Genomic DNA, 14,952 nt, shown 5'->3' on the forward strand with positions numbered 1-14,952 from the left:
TTTGGTCACATAATAGAAATGGCAAGAAACTAGACCTACAACAGCCTAGAAGCCGCACTATGGCATTTGAGCCTCTGACAAGTTTTTCTCAACTTTCAGATGTTTTCTTGATTTCCATGAAAAGATACGACTCCCTAATGCAATGGAATAAGCTAATCTAAGTACTTCTTGTGCACAAATAATGAGAAAAAGAGCTAAAATGCTACTTGGGATTCAGGTGTGTCAGCTCATGCCTATAATCCCAGAATTCCACTAATAAAGAAGGAAAGTCAAGAGTTCAAGGCCAGCCTGGGCTACATAAAATCCGATCTTAAGAAAACTGAGTAGTGATGATAATATTATTAATAACTGTACTAAAGAGAGAGTTGAATACAAACTATTGAAAATAAGATGGACAGGATCTACACTAGAGGTGAAACTGTGTACAAGGATGTGCTTCCAAAGCCCAGGGAGGTTCTTCAATGGAGGTAGCCCTGTAAGTGATAGAAACTAGAGAAACTTCATAGATGAACCCTTAAGTGGGTTGATGAAATTAATGGGCAGATGCAATTTCTAAACCTAAGATTGCCTGTCACCTCAGAAGTGATAATGACACTAAATGCGAAGAATAGTTTATCATTTATAGTGTATCATTCCAATATCCACAAGCACTTATGTTCATGTCTTGAGGTTTGACCAAGACATGCAGGTGTTACTGTGTTAGTGAACCTGATAGTTTCTAGTATCCATCTAATAACCATATACTTAAAATAAAATAGACACACAACAAGAATAGATGCTAGCTCACTAACTTATAAAACACATGAGAGTTTCAGAAAGAAGACTAAAAAGATGGATCTGAACATTTCTCTTGTTTGTGTATCACAATGTTCATGCAGCTGAAGAAGTGGATGCTCTGAAATTATGAGTTCATTAATTTTTGGCTGTGCATTCATTCCATACATCCTCCATACTGTTCATCATTCTATGTACATCAATCATACATCCCTGACTCACCATCATTCATACATTCCCCAGGCTCACCATCATCCCATACACCCCAGACTCTTCATCATTCCATGCATCCCAGACTCTCCATCATCCCATACATTCCCCATCACGCTATAGATTCTCCAGACACTGCAGACCCGGCTTGCCTAGCTATAAAACTGTCTATTCTTCCTTCACTTTGCTTTTGCTTCCCTAACTATGAAGGTTTTGAGGACATAGTCATTCAGAAAAAAAAAAAAAGGTTCTCACAAAGAACTCTGAAGACAAAGGTCATATTTGCATTGTGTAGACTTTTGAGACAAGTTAATGATGGAGCGAGGATCTTAAGACACCTGTGCTGACAACCTTGCAAGCTTCGAATGGGGATCACTTCCCACCAATGGAAACTCTCACTTCAGGGTGGGCTTTCTCTTCAGTAAGTCCTAAGAAGATGATTGTCTACTTTGTGACTAGCTCATCCCATTGTGGCCTTAACTTACAGGAAGTTCTTTCTAAAGTTTCCATTTATCTAAAAGAAAAGGGGTCCAACAGGGAGCCAGATTCCTGGGTGAACAGTCGTACAGGTGAGCAGCCCTTTATTATCCATTTAACAAACTTCTGAGACTCTAAATAAGCTTTAACAGCTCTGGTCCTAGTTGAGAAGACTAAAGCATAACCATTTTACAGACCAGTAAGGAGCCGTACGTGATCATTGGGCGTGACTAGGATACACCCAAGATACAGGGAACCGTGTGAAGCAACTAGAGAAAGCTTGTATTGAATGTAGGAGAACTTAAGGCCTTTGAACAACACATATTCAATGCCATGCCAATCTTTAAAAACGTACAAAGAAATTGAGGTAAACTAAAAAGAAATTTTTTTACACAGTAAAATGAGATTAGATTTCCATGACCACCATGAGGTCCCGTTCATGGAAAGGGCATGGGTTAGTATGTGACTGAGAGGCAAGAGAGGCCAAGGCAGGAAAGACATTAAAGGCTGTCCTAAGGAAAACTTGACCTGAAAAGAATAGCACTTATGTTTTAAAAGAATCACCCTGACTGCTCTACTCATCATCGAATGTCAATGAGATTGGGTCTCGGAACCCTATTATCAGAAAGCTGCAGAAATCACCACAGGACTTGATAATGTCTCAAATGGCATGGAATCCCTGGGGTGGTAGGAAGCGATTAGGTTCTGAGTGTCTGTGAAGGGAGAGCCTATGGGGTTAGCTGATGAATCAGACGCAGGGTGGGAGAAAAGATTGAAGAGTGATTCCAGGATTGACGCTCGCTGCTTCAACAAGTCTGGTGTAGAGGGAGCCACAAAGGAGGAGCCAGTGTTGAGGAAGATGTGCTAGGGTAGAAGGAGAAGCGATGGGAGTTGGAATTAAGGTGATGCCAGTGGACAGCAAAGGACAGGGGCCATCTAAGATGCATGGTGGATGCAGAAGCAAGAAGGTGAGAGGAAAGTATGAGATGGCTCCTAATATTCTGGCATGAGGTAGCTATTATCATCATTATTATTATTATTATTATTATTATTATTATTATTGTAGTAGTAGTAGTAGCAGTATAAAAGGAAATAAAGCACAGAGCTTTTCTAAGTTGTCTGACTGTTAGAGGATAATAATTTCACCTCAGATTTGGTTATATGTCCGGCTTTGGAGTGTGCATTCTTACCCATTGCACTGATTGCACTTTCCCTGGACTAATAGGACCAGTCTGCACTTGCAGGCTGGAAAGTACCTTTAGAACAGAGTCTGCCCCTTAGCGTTCCAAGAAGGCAGTGCTCCAGGAAAGTCCCCTGGCTGACTAGAGGAGAAAGGGAAGCTGAGCCAATGGTGAGTGGCCCAGGAGTGTCTCTTCACTAGAACTCTGTCTCTTGCCATCCGTCATGGTCTAAAGATGAGAACGCTGGCAAGTGCCAAGCCCGCGACTGAGGGTGGAGGTGATAGCTTTCCAAGCTGTGCCTTTGATAAGGAAGACGTCGTTAGGTTCAGCTAAGGTACACCGTGAGCAGTCCACCCTGAATATTACCTCCGTGGTGTGGCCCTTCCTGAAATAAAAGCAAGGATACAATGAACTGCAGACTCACACATCCCTGAAGACACTGCCCCATTTCTCTCTCTCTCTCTCTCTCTCTCTCTCTCTCTCTCTCTCTCTCTCTCTCTCATTCCTTTTTTTAAGGTTTATTTTGATTCTTTTAAATCGTGTGTGCGTGCCCATGCGTGCGCATGAGCATAGGCACCTACAGAAGAGGCCAGAGGCATCGGATCTTTGGAGCTAGAGTTTAGGCACTTACGAGATGGAACCACCGAATGTGGTTAGTGGGGACTGAACTCAGATCGTCTGCAAGACCAGCACACGCTCTCAACCACCGAGCTGTCTCTCTAGCTCCCCTTGCGCCACATTCCACGGGCATATTCTTACCTCTAAGTTCCTCTTGACTCCACGTATGTCTCGTATGCACTTGTGAAAATGTTGATGGCCTCCACACTACTAACTCTAACTCTCAGGAGCATCCACAATCACTCTTTTCTACAGCTCTGTGTCTTTGAAATACTGGTTGTATTATTATTCAGTAACAGTGAGGTTGAGAGATCAGAGACGGCCACTACTGATACCAAGCAAGGGCTTGGTACCAACCCACAAAGAAACCACTACTTCGGGGCAGTAATAAACTTGAACCTGCCTTCTCCATGGATTGGTAGGAGATTTATCTGAAGTGGACAGGAGACTTTGCTTATTGATGGTGAGAGGGGATTTTAGGATTCCTTTGCAGACAGATGTGCACTGTGACTCTTTAAGCATTCCCTTTCTTAACCAGGAGAGTTAGGTTCTGCAATGGGCATGTTTGACCTTTTGTTGACAAAATGTCTTGACCATATGATCTGGCTCTGGATTTTGATCTGGGCGTTCTGACCTTTGGTATATCGAATGCTTGTTGACCCTGCAAGGACCATCTTCCATTCTAGAAGCACAGTTTCAAACCTACCTCGAGTGGATTCTGAAGAGATCTGAAATCAACCTAAGTACTTTGTTACTGTTAATCCCTGGTGTGCTGAGTCTTCATTCATTCTGCTGTTGGGAAGATAGTCTGATATAATTATAAATCTCACAGGGAAAAGACTTGTACCACTGGGTCCCACATTGGGGAACATCAAGGCTAAACAGGAGGTAGGGAGATATCTAGAAGTTATCCAGGAGAGAAGAGATATGTGGTCAGATGTGGTGAGACAGGAAAAGCAGATTCGGGATGAACTAATGCAGCTTCTGCTGGCTTTTCATCAAGGATCAGTTGCTAATTTAATAGTGTCTTTTCATGAGGAGTAAGACCACTGGATAGTGAACAATTATGTCAAGGTTTCCATCAGGTCAGAGCTCTGAGTTGCCTGGTTTGCATTTAAACAAGATGTGCCTGGCCCATTGACACCATCTCTTGGGACTGGCTAACCTGGGAAAGGTGGTCCTTTCAGGGTCAGCAAGCATCGGTATACCAAAGGTCAGAACGCCCAGATCAAAATCTAAAGTTAACAAGTAAGATGTAAAGGTAACAACAGATAAGGTCATCTGGGCTTTTGCCCTTCTCCTACCTCCTCTTTGCCGGTGCCCTCTCTTCACAATGGTCCAGACTTCTTGTAATCAGTACCTCAGGTCTGTTGCTTCACACTTTGCTCTCCCCATCTCTCATACCTGAGGTCACACAGGCTGGGGCCTATGTTACCATGACACCGGTCTTATCTCTACCTCCAGCTTTGTACTGTCTGCCCTTCCACTTCATGAGGAACTCCTCTCTAGCAGGCACCTCAGATCTAATGGTTATTCCTAGTCCTCTCGTACCCTAATGGCTCCATCCCTAAGCCCAGGAGTTCTGTATTTTTTTTTAACTACTATACTGCCATCAGTGTCCCGTAGGTTTTTTTTTTTTTCTTTTTTCTTTTTTTCAGGGCTGGGGACCAAACCCAGGACCTTGCGCTTCCTAGGCAAGCACTCTACCACTGAGCCAAATCCCCAACCCCTGTCCTGTAGGTTTTTATTTTGTTTTTGTTTTTTTTTTTCAAAATAGAGCTCTAAGCAAACAAACTATTCAGTAACAGGTCAGGTTTTATTGTTCACACACTTCACTCGATTCCCTCCTCCACTTTGTCTGAAATACCTGATGTGGCTGACATCCTGAAATTCAGTAAGTGGAGACCGAAGATCCCAGAAATGTAACAGAGAATCTCTTCCTTCGAGAGAGAAACCAGCAAACAGACAGGAGCGGGCAGATGGTGAGGTAAGTACCACCAACACACAGCGGGCTCTCAGCAAGCAGCACCTTCTGATTTCACTTGGTTACTCTGTTTAGCTTTGTAAGATGTGAAGTGGCTACAAAGTTTAAATGACCCGGCTCTCCCTTTCACATCACAGAATCTGTAACGACTGGCAACAAAGTCCTCTGCTTGCCTCTGCCCTCAGCAGGTCTTGGCTGGCAGGAAAGAGAAAGAACTTCCTGTTGGTGAGCGGTTTGAGTGGTGAGGGAAGAAGCTGGATTTGGGAAATGGTGTGATCTAGAGTAAAATCCAAGGTCACCCACTGCAGCATATAGCATAATCAGAGTGCCTTTCTTTGTTGCTTTTGTTTGTTTGTTTGTTTGTTTGTTTGTTTTGTTCAAAGTCTTTTAATTCTTAGAATGTGTTAACTATTAGAATGTAAAGATTTCAAATATGCCAATAAAAAGTTTAAAGCCTTGGTATGACAAGATAGCCTAGTGAGTATAGACGCTTACTGAGTAAGCCTGGTGACCTAAGATCCATTCCTAATCCTCACATAAAGATGGAAGGAAAGCATCAACGTCACAAAGCTGGCTTCCAGATGCATACCATGGCACATGCACACACACATGGCCTTATCATACTAATTTTTTTTTAAGCCTCAGAATCTGAAAAAAAAAAGAAAGAAAAGAAAAAAGAAAGAAAGAAAATGGAAAGACTACTTTCAGGGTTTGAAAGACTTACATTGTTGAGATGATTATATTTCCCTTGAATGGAGCTACAGAGTCAGTGTAATTCCTACCAAATCACTCCAGTTCCTTTTATGTAGAATAAACAAGCCTATCCTAAAATTCACACAGAAACTCAAGAGAGAGAGAAATTCAAGGAAAAGAAGTAACAGAGGGAGGGGGAGAGAGGACTTGAGAAGAAACTAAAATCAGTCACTTCCTGATTTTAAACTTTCCACAGAGCTACACTAAATAGCATTATGTGATGGGGGCAGAGAACAGACACAGAGCTGAGCAAAATGGATGTGAAATCCAGGATTACGTCTTACGTTATCATCCGGGATGCTGAGACAATTCTACAGAGAAAGGACAGTTTAGTTTTTTAAAAATAAATTTTAAGGGGTTGGGGATTTAGCTCAGGGGTAGAGCGCTTGCCTAGCAAGCGCAAGGCCCTGGGTTCGGTCCCCAGCTCCGGAAAAAAAAAAAAAAAGAAAAAAAAATTTATTGGAATACGTGCAAAAGAATCTTACTCATACACAAAAAATGAACTCAAAACATATTAAAGATCTAGATATGTATGAACAGGACAGCTTTAGTTCTTTTTTCATGTTTATTACTTTAATTATTGACATTTAAAATGTTATTCCCCTTCCCAATTTCCCCTCCATAAACCTCCTCTCCCCTCCCCCTGCCTCTATAAGGGTGCCTCCCTACCCGACCACTCACTCTGGCCTCAGTGGCCTAGTGTTTTCCAATCCTGGGTCATCAAGCCTCCAAAGAACCAAGGGCCTCCACTCCCATTATGCCAGACAAGGCCATTCTCTGCTACATATGCAGTTGGAGCCATGGGTCCCTCCATGTGTACTCTTTAGTTGGTGGTTTACTCCCTGGAAGCTGTGAGGGGTCTGGTTGTTGATATTGTTCTTTCTATGGGGTTGCAAACCCCTTCATCTCCTTTAGTCCTTGCCCTAACTTCTCCACTGGGGTCCCCATGCTTAGTCCAATGTTTGGCTGCATGCATTCCCATCTGTATTGATTAGGCTCTGGCAGAGCTTCTCAGGGGACAGCTATACCCGGCTCCTGTCAGTAAGTGCCTCTTGGCATCAGGAATCGTGTCTGGGTTTGGTGTCAGCAGATGGGATGGATCCCTAGGTGGGGCAGTCTCTGGATGGCCTTTCCTTCTGTCTCTGCTCCACTCTTTGTCCCTGCACTTCCTCTTGACAGGAGGAATTCTGGATGAATGTTTTTGAGGTGCGTGGGTGGCCCCATCCCTCAACCAGGGGCCATGCCTACCCACTGAACATGGTTTCTACAGGTTCTATCTTGCTTTTGTTGGGTATTTCAGCTAATGTCCTCCCTGTTGGGTCCTAGGAACCTCTTGGGTCCCTGGCATCTGGGACTTTCTAGTGGCTACCCCTAGTTCCCTCTCTCCCACTGTTACTTTCCTTTCAAATTCCTGAGACTTTGTACTTCTCCCCCATCTTCCCCCATATCTGAACCAGCTCCCCTTTCCCCTCCTTCTCCTCTCTCTCCCAGATTCCTCTCGCCCCCTACTTTCACGTTTATTTTCTTCCCCCTTCTGAGAAGGATTGTGGTATCCACACTTTGGTCTTCCTTCTTGGGTATCATATGGTCTGTAAGTTGTATTTTGAGCTTTTAGCCTAATATCCACTTATCAGTGAGTACATACCATGTGTGTTCTCCTGTGACTGGGTTACCTCACTCGGGATGATATTTTCTAGTTCCATCCATTTGCTGCAAATTTCATGAAGTCATTTTTAATAGCTGAGTAGTACTCCATTATGTAGATGTACCACATTTTCTGTACCCATTCCTCTATTGAGGGACATCTGGATTGTTTCCAGCTTCTGGCTATTATAAATAAGGCTGCTATGAACATAGTGGAGCATGTGTCCTTGTTATATGTTGGAGCATCTTTTAGGTATATGACCAGGAGTGGTATAACTGGGTCTTCAGGTAGAACTATGACCAATTTTCTGAGGAACCACCAGACTGATTTCCAGAGTGGTTGTACCAGTTGACAATCCCATCAATAACGGAGGAGTGTTCCTCTTTCTCCACATCCTAGCCAGCATCTGTTGTCACCTGAGTTTTTGATCTTAGTCATTCTGACTGGTATGAGGTGGAATCTCAGGGTTTTTTTTTTAATCTACATTTTCCTGATGACTAAGGGTGTTGAACATTTCTTTAGAAGCTTCTCTGCCATTCCAGATTCCTCAATTGAGAATTCTTTAACTATGAACCCCAATTTTAATAGAGTTATTTGATTCTCTGGACAATAACTTCTTGAGTTCTTTGTATATATTGAATATTAGTCCTCTATCCAATGAGGATTGGTAAAGATCTTTTCCCAATCTGTTGGTTGCTGTTTTATCCTATTTACAGTGTCCTTTGCCTTACAGAACCTCTTCAATTTTATGAGATCCCATTTGTCTATAGTTGATCTTAGAGTCTGAGCCATTCCTGTTCTGTTCAGGAAATTTTCCCCTGTGCCAACGTGTTCCAGGCTCTTTCCTACTTTCTCTTCTATTAGATTAGTGCATCTGGTTTGATGTGGAGGTCCTTGATCCACTTGGACTTGAGCTTTGTACAGGATAATAATGAATCAATTTGCATTCTTCTTCATGCTGACCTCCAGTTGAACCAGCATCATTTGTGGAATATGCTGTCTTTTTTCCACTTGATGGTTTTGACTTCTTTGCAAAAGATCAAGTGACCATAAGTATGTGGGTTTAATTCTGGATCTTCAGTTCTATTCCATTGGTCTGCCTGTCTGTCAATATACTAATACCATTCAGTTTTTATTCCTATTGCTCTGTAGTACAGCTTGAAGTCTGACATGGTGATTCCCCCAGAAGTTTTCTTATCATTGAGAATAGTTTTGGATAGCCTGGGTTTTTTTGTTATTCCAGAAGAATTTGAGAATTGCTCTTTCCATCTCTGTGAAGGATTGGGTTGAAATTTTGATGGGGATTGTATTGAATCTGTAGATTGCTTTTGGTAAGATGGTCATTTTTACTATGTTAATCCTGCTGATCCATGAGCATGAGAGATCTTTCAATCTACTGAAGTCTTCTTCAATTTCTTTCTTCAGAGAATTGAAGCTTGTGTCATATAGATCTTTCACTTGCTTGATTAGCATCACACCAAGATAATTCATAGTATTTGTGACTATTGTAAAGAGTGTCATTTTCCTAATTTCTTCCTCAGCCTGTTTATCCTACTGATGTGTTTAAGTTAATTTTGTATCCAGCCACTTTGCTGCAGTTGTTTGTCAGCAGTAGGAGTTCTCTCATGGATTTTTTTGGGGGGTCACTTATGGATATTATCATACTATCTGCAAATAGTGATATCTTGACTTCTTCCTTTCTAATCTGTATCCCTTTGATCTCCTTTTGTTACCTAATTGCTCTGGCTAGGACTTCAAGTACTATATTGAGTATGTAGGGAGAGAGTGGGCAGCCTTGTCTAGTCCATGATTTTAGTGGGATTGCTTCAAGTTTCTCTCCATTTAGTTTAATGTTGGCTATTGGCTTGCTGTATATTGCTTTTATTATATTTAGGTATAGGCCTTGAATTCCTATTCTCTCCAATACTTTTAGCATGAAGGGGTGTTGAATTTTGTCAAATATATTCTCAGCATCTAATGAGATGGTCCTTTTTTTTTCCTTTGAGTTTGTTTATATAGTGGGTTATGTTGATGGATTTCTGTATATTGAACCATTCCTGCATCCCTGGAATGAAGCTACTTGCTCATGGTGAATGATTGTTTTGATATGTTCTTGGATTCAGTTTGCAAGAATTTTATTGAATATTTTTGTCTCAATATTCATGAGGGAAATTGGTCTGAAGTTTGCTTTCTTTGTTGGGTCTTTGTGTGGTTTAGGTATCAGTGTAATTGTGGCTTCATAGAATGTATTGGGTAGAGTTCCGTCAGTTTCTATTTTATGAAGTAGTTTGAACAGTATTGGTATTAGGTCTTTGAAGGTCTGATAGAATTCTGCACTAAAGTCACCTGATCCTGGACTTTTTTGGCTAGGAGACTTTTAATGACTGCTTCTATTTCCTTGGGGTTTATGGTACTGTTTAGATGGTTTATCTGATCCTGATTTAGCTTTGGTACACAGTATCTGTCTAGAAATTTGCCCATTTCATCCAGGTTTTCCAGTTTTGTTAAGTATAGACTTTTATAGTAGGATCTGATAATTTTTTTGAAATTCTTCAGTTTCTGTTATGTCTCCATTTTCATTTCTGATTTTGTTAATTTGGATACTGTCTCTGTGCCCTCTGTTAAGTTTGGCTGAGGGTTTATCTATCTTGTTGGCTTTCTCAAAAAAATCAGCTCCTGGTTTTGTTGATTCTTTGTATAGTCCTTTTTGTTTCTACTTTGTTGATTTGAGCTCTGAGTTTGATTATTTCCTGCTGTCTACTCCTCTTGAGTGAATTTGCTTCTTTTTGTTCTAGAGCTTTCAGTTTTGTGCCAGTAAGCTGTAAGTGTATGCTCTCTCCAATTCCTTTATGGAAGCACTCAGAGCTATGAGTTTTCCACTTAGTACTGCTTTCATTGTGTCCCATAAGTTTGGGTATGTTGTGCCTTCATTTTTGTTAAATTCTAAAAAGTCTTTTATTTCTTTATTTCTTCCCTGATCAAGTCATCACTGAGTAGAGAGTTGGTCAGCTTTCATGTGTATGTGAGCGTTTTGTTGTTTTTGTTGTTGTTGAAGACCAGCCTTAGTCCATGGTAATCTGATAGGTTGTATGGGATTATTTCAATCTTCTGGTTGAGGCTTGTTTTGTGTCTGATTATATGGTCAATTTTGGAGATGGTACCTTGAGGCGCTGATTAGAAGATATATTTTTTTCTGTTTCAGGGTGAGTTGTTCTGTATGTTGTTATTAATATCAGATATCAGTTGTTAATAATATCAGATATTGACCATACTCATGGGGAAAGAGCACACCAAACCAACACCAACATGGTTCCATGTGGTAAGATTTTAATGGGGGAACAAGACAAGGGGAAGGGGTGAGAGAAAGAAAAGAAAAGAGAGCGAGGGGCCAGGGAATCTGCCTTTCATTTGGAATGTGAGTAAAGGTTCCCAGGTGGAGGTGGGAATTGAGCCAAAAGGTCTTCTGGGAATGTATGGATGTTGCCATGGCAACAGTGACCAAAGGTGTCACTCTAAAGGCAATTCCTGATACCAACACTGTAGATATTTATTAAGTCCATTTGATTCATAACCTCTGTTAGTATCATTGTGCCTCAGTTTATGTTTTCATGATCTGTCCATTGGTGACATTAATTCAGTGGGCTGTTTAGTATAGGCATAGAGTTGGGTAACCAACACCACTATTTAATTTGGCAAATTTAAATTACCACTAAAAGGAGGAACCATACCGACTTAGAGAGATTCCCACTTCCCCTTCCTCTTCCCAGAATCCTAGCAGTTGTCAATCTGTTTTGACAACTAAATAGGATTTAGTTCTTATGAGAAAATGTTAGCAAGTGATAAACAAATTTGGCTTATTATACAATGGAATAACATCTCACTATGAAGTATTGATGTGTGCTGCACAACAGACAAATCTTGATATCATGCTCAGAGCAAGAAGCAAGCCACAAAAGGTCAAGGGTTGCTCAATGTCATTTATATGAAATGTCAACACAAGCAGTTGATCCTGATAGAAAACAGATGGACAACTGCTGAGAAAACCAGTCTGCTCTCTAACCAAAGCAGCATCCTCTTCTAAAAATGTAAATAAAGTCGCTGGGGCTCCAGAGAGAAGCCACCACAGGCTTACTGGCTCTGCTTTCCCGGGACTGAGGCATGTAGCTTACCTTGGCTAATAAAGTCTCAAGTCCTTTCAAGACAGAAGTGCTGACAGTAGTCTGCCTTTCCACAGGTCTTCAAACGTGGCTACTTTGTGGATGCAGGAAACCTGAGGTCAGAAGCGAAACAGAGATGGAAGTGTACTGAGCAGGGCCTGTTGCACCTCCCATCCCTGGCAGGTCCGAGAGCTCTCAGAGAACACAGAGACTGTCCCCACTGTCCAATCAGAATGGCCATCAGCAAGGAACTGTCAAAACATTAGACGCTGGCCAAGATGTGGCAAAATTAACCCTTGTATTCTGCTAATGGGGATATACATTAGTACAGCCGCTATGGAAATCGATGTGGATATCCTTAAAATACTAAAACTAGTACCACCAAGCCATCTCAGTCAGTCAACAGGTTATCCAGGGCAGGGGTGAGGATTAAAAAGAAAAAAAGGCAATTAGACAACATTTAACATGACTCCAGCCAGTTCTGAGGCTGAAGCAGATGTTTGATTTTCCAATCTGCTTTTATACCATTTTAATTACATGCAGAATAATAAGATCAGTTCTGGGTCAAGGAACAAGCAAGGCTCCTGTAATCACATTTCAAGGGGCTGGTCAGGATGACCAAGACAAAAGGACTGCCACACATGCTTCCGCTGAACCTGCTCTGGGCTTTGCATTAACTCAAAAGTAAATGTTCTTAATCAGGGTCTATTTCCTGAATTTAGGCCCAAAGTCAGATTCCTGCTTTGACCTTATTTCTTTGGTCCTGATAATGTCAAACTCCTGTCAAGTGTCTAGAAGCAAGTGGCCCCCACAGGCTCTCTACAGACCACCATATGATCCAGCTGTTCCCCTCCTCAGAATATACCCAATGGGATCTGTGTCAGCTTCCAAAATACACTTATATGTCCATGCTTATTGCTGCTGTACCATTCACAGTAACCACGTTAGGCTGCTGACTCAGGTGCCCATTAGTGGATAGATGTATAGAAAATATGTTTGTATTTATGAGAAGATGGGGTGACCCGTCCGGCGGGTCCAGTTATTCAGGGTCCCGAAGAGGTTTTCTACCTGTAGGTCAATGGGGGTGAAGAGAAGAAGGAGACCAAGCAAAAGTTCTGTTGTCAAGGTCTCGTTTATTGGGGTGAGCGTTACAGCTTTTAAGGCTTTCAGGTAGGGGGAGTGACCTTTGTGAAACACAAAGGAAGGAGAGACGAGGGTACTCTGATAGCAGGAGGTGAAGAGGTCATGCGGTGGAGACACCGGGTGTTTGCCCAGGAGACATCTGGTATTTACTCCGGCTGAAGCATCCCATGGTTGTTATCTTCTTGTGTAAATTCATGGGAGAGGCTTTTGTCCAACAATCTCAAGACTTTATGGCAGTCCTTTCAAGGTTGAACATCTGTCGCCATGCAGCCAAGAGTCACGTAGGCATTCTGAGCTATACAGTCACAAAACGGCCAGGCCCAAATCCAATACGGCTCCCTACAATGGGGGAGTGGCAGATATAGTAAGTTGGAATGATCATAATCAACACATAAACATGTGTGAAGAGTTATGATGAAATCCATTGTTTTATACAATCAATAGTTAGCCAATAAGGTTTGTATAACATGGAGGTCAACATTTTCAGCATGCAGACTTTAATAAGCCTCTTCGAGGTATATCTTAAGATAAGTAATAAAGACTACTTCCACTTAATGTATTCAAAAGAATAAAAAGTGGGCTAGTCACGGTGACACTTGCCTATAATCCTAGTACTTGGAAAGTGGAAGCAGGATCAGGAGTTCAAATTCAGCCTATGCTATATAGATAAAGACCAGCCTAGACAATATGAGATTTTGTTTCAATCCCTCCACCCCCCAAGCAAAAAGGTAATTTAAAAGATAATTAGAAAACTCATTAAGAGACAAACCACACTACAGGCACGTTGGGTCGCAGCACTCAAAAGCTTGCCGTTTTCCTGCTCCATCAACCAGTACATGTTGATACACCAGCCCTGATCTCCTGAGTCCTGTTCTCCAGGATTACCCTCTGCAAGTTCCAGTCCAGCTAGAGAAGATGGCTTACCATTAGGTAAACAAGGCTGGTGTTCAAGATCTTCATACTGACTGAACTTTAGGAAGTGAAGTGGGAGGCCTGCAAGGATCCGGATGATCGCCACTGGGGGGGGGGGGTTGATGTTGTTCATCCTGCTCTCCAGAAAAGGCCCTGCGAGAAGCAAAAAGAGCAGCTCATTTGAATTCAGAAAGAGTGCCTTCTTCCTCCTTGCTGTGTATAAGTTCTTCTCCAGAAAAGGAACCCACGGGCTCTCTTCTTGTCTCTGCTCCTCCATTGTCACCCGCATCTCCCACAAGATTTGATTCTGAGTCATTACCATGCTCTTGGGATGAGTTAAACTGGCAGAGACTGAGAAAGTGCACGGAACGCGGAGACTCTCAATTGTCTGTTTCAGATTGATACAGACCATGTTGCTCCTGCTGCTGATACTGAACCTGAGCTCACAACTTCATCACATAGCAGGTAAGAAAGGGCCATGGGAGGGGCCTGGGAATGGTGAGCAGGGGGCGGTCCCTAGCCAAAGCTGGAAATGAGTGTCTGTGGGTATTCTTTGAGAGGGAATGTGGTTACTGGATATTTCAAGTAGCAGAAAAGAATGCTTTCCAGGGTTGGTGGTCCCCATCTTGTAGAAGCAGAAACTGGGAATATTGATCAATCTCTCCCAACCCCCCAATGCTTGCAATAAAGCACGTGTCTGAACGGACATAGAGGGCAGTTCTCTTTAAGGTAAGGTGCTAAGCAGCTACCTGTTTCCCCTCTATTGGGTTGAGTGACTGAGGCAAACATAGAGCGCTTCGTTACTCATTTGAGTTCTTTTAGCAAGCAATGGCGTAGCCACTGGTCATTTAATACCATAATGTGGATTGAATTGAAAAGACAGAGACAATAAAGCCCCGATGAAACTGAATCCGAGGGCTAGGTCTTTGTACTTGGTGATGGGACATCTAGTGGAGGATGTGGTTTAGAAGGGAGAAAGCAGTTTCAGAATTGATTGTTTCCCTGGGGAAGGTGTTTCAGATCACTGGTGTGTGGTCAGGGCTGCAGTACCAAGAGAACACTAGGAGGTTTTAAAAAGCAGCAGTTGGAGGGTTAAGG

General features: G+C 42.2%; 1 protein-coding gene across 1 annotated transcript in view; it reads left to right on the plus strand.

Annotated features, from left to right (window-relative positions):
- Window positions 1-14,952, plus strand: part of Pdcd1lg2 (programmed cell death 1 ligand 2) — a 65,023-nt gene that overhangs the window by 4,514 nt on the left and 45,557 nt on the right. Inside the window, exon 2 of the mRNA XM_032895467.1 lies at window positions 14,252-14,319. Coding sequence (XP_032751358.1) covers window positions 14,265-14,319 — 55 coding nt within the window. The 5' untranslated portion in view covers window positions 14,252-14,264. The remainder of the gene's footprint in view (window positions 1-14,251; window positions 14,320-14,952) is intronic.

Source organism: Rattus rattus, chromosome 2, assembly GCF_011064425.1.
Source record: "Rattus rattus isolate New Zealand chromosome 2, Rrattus_CSIRO_v1, whole genome shotgun sequence".
In the NCBI taxonomy this organism is placed as follows: Eukaryota; Metazoa; Chordata; class Mammalia; order Rodentia; family Muridae; genus Rattus; species Rattus rattus.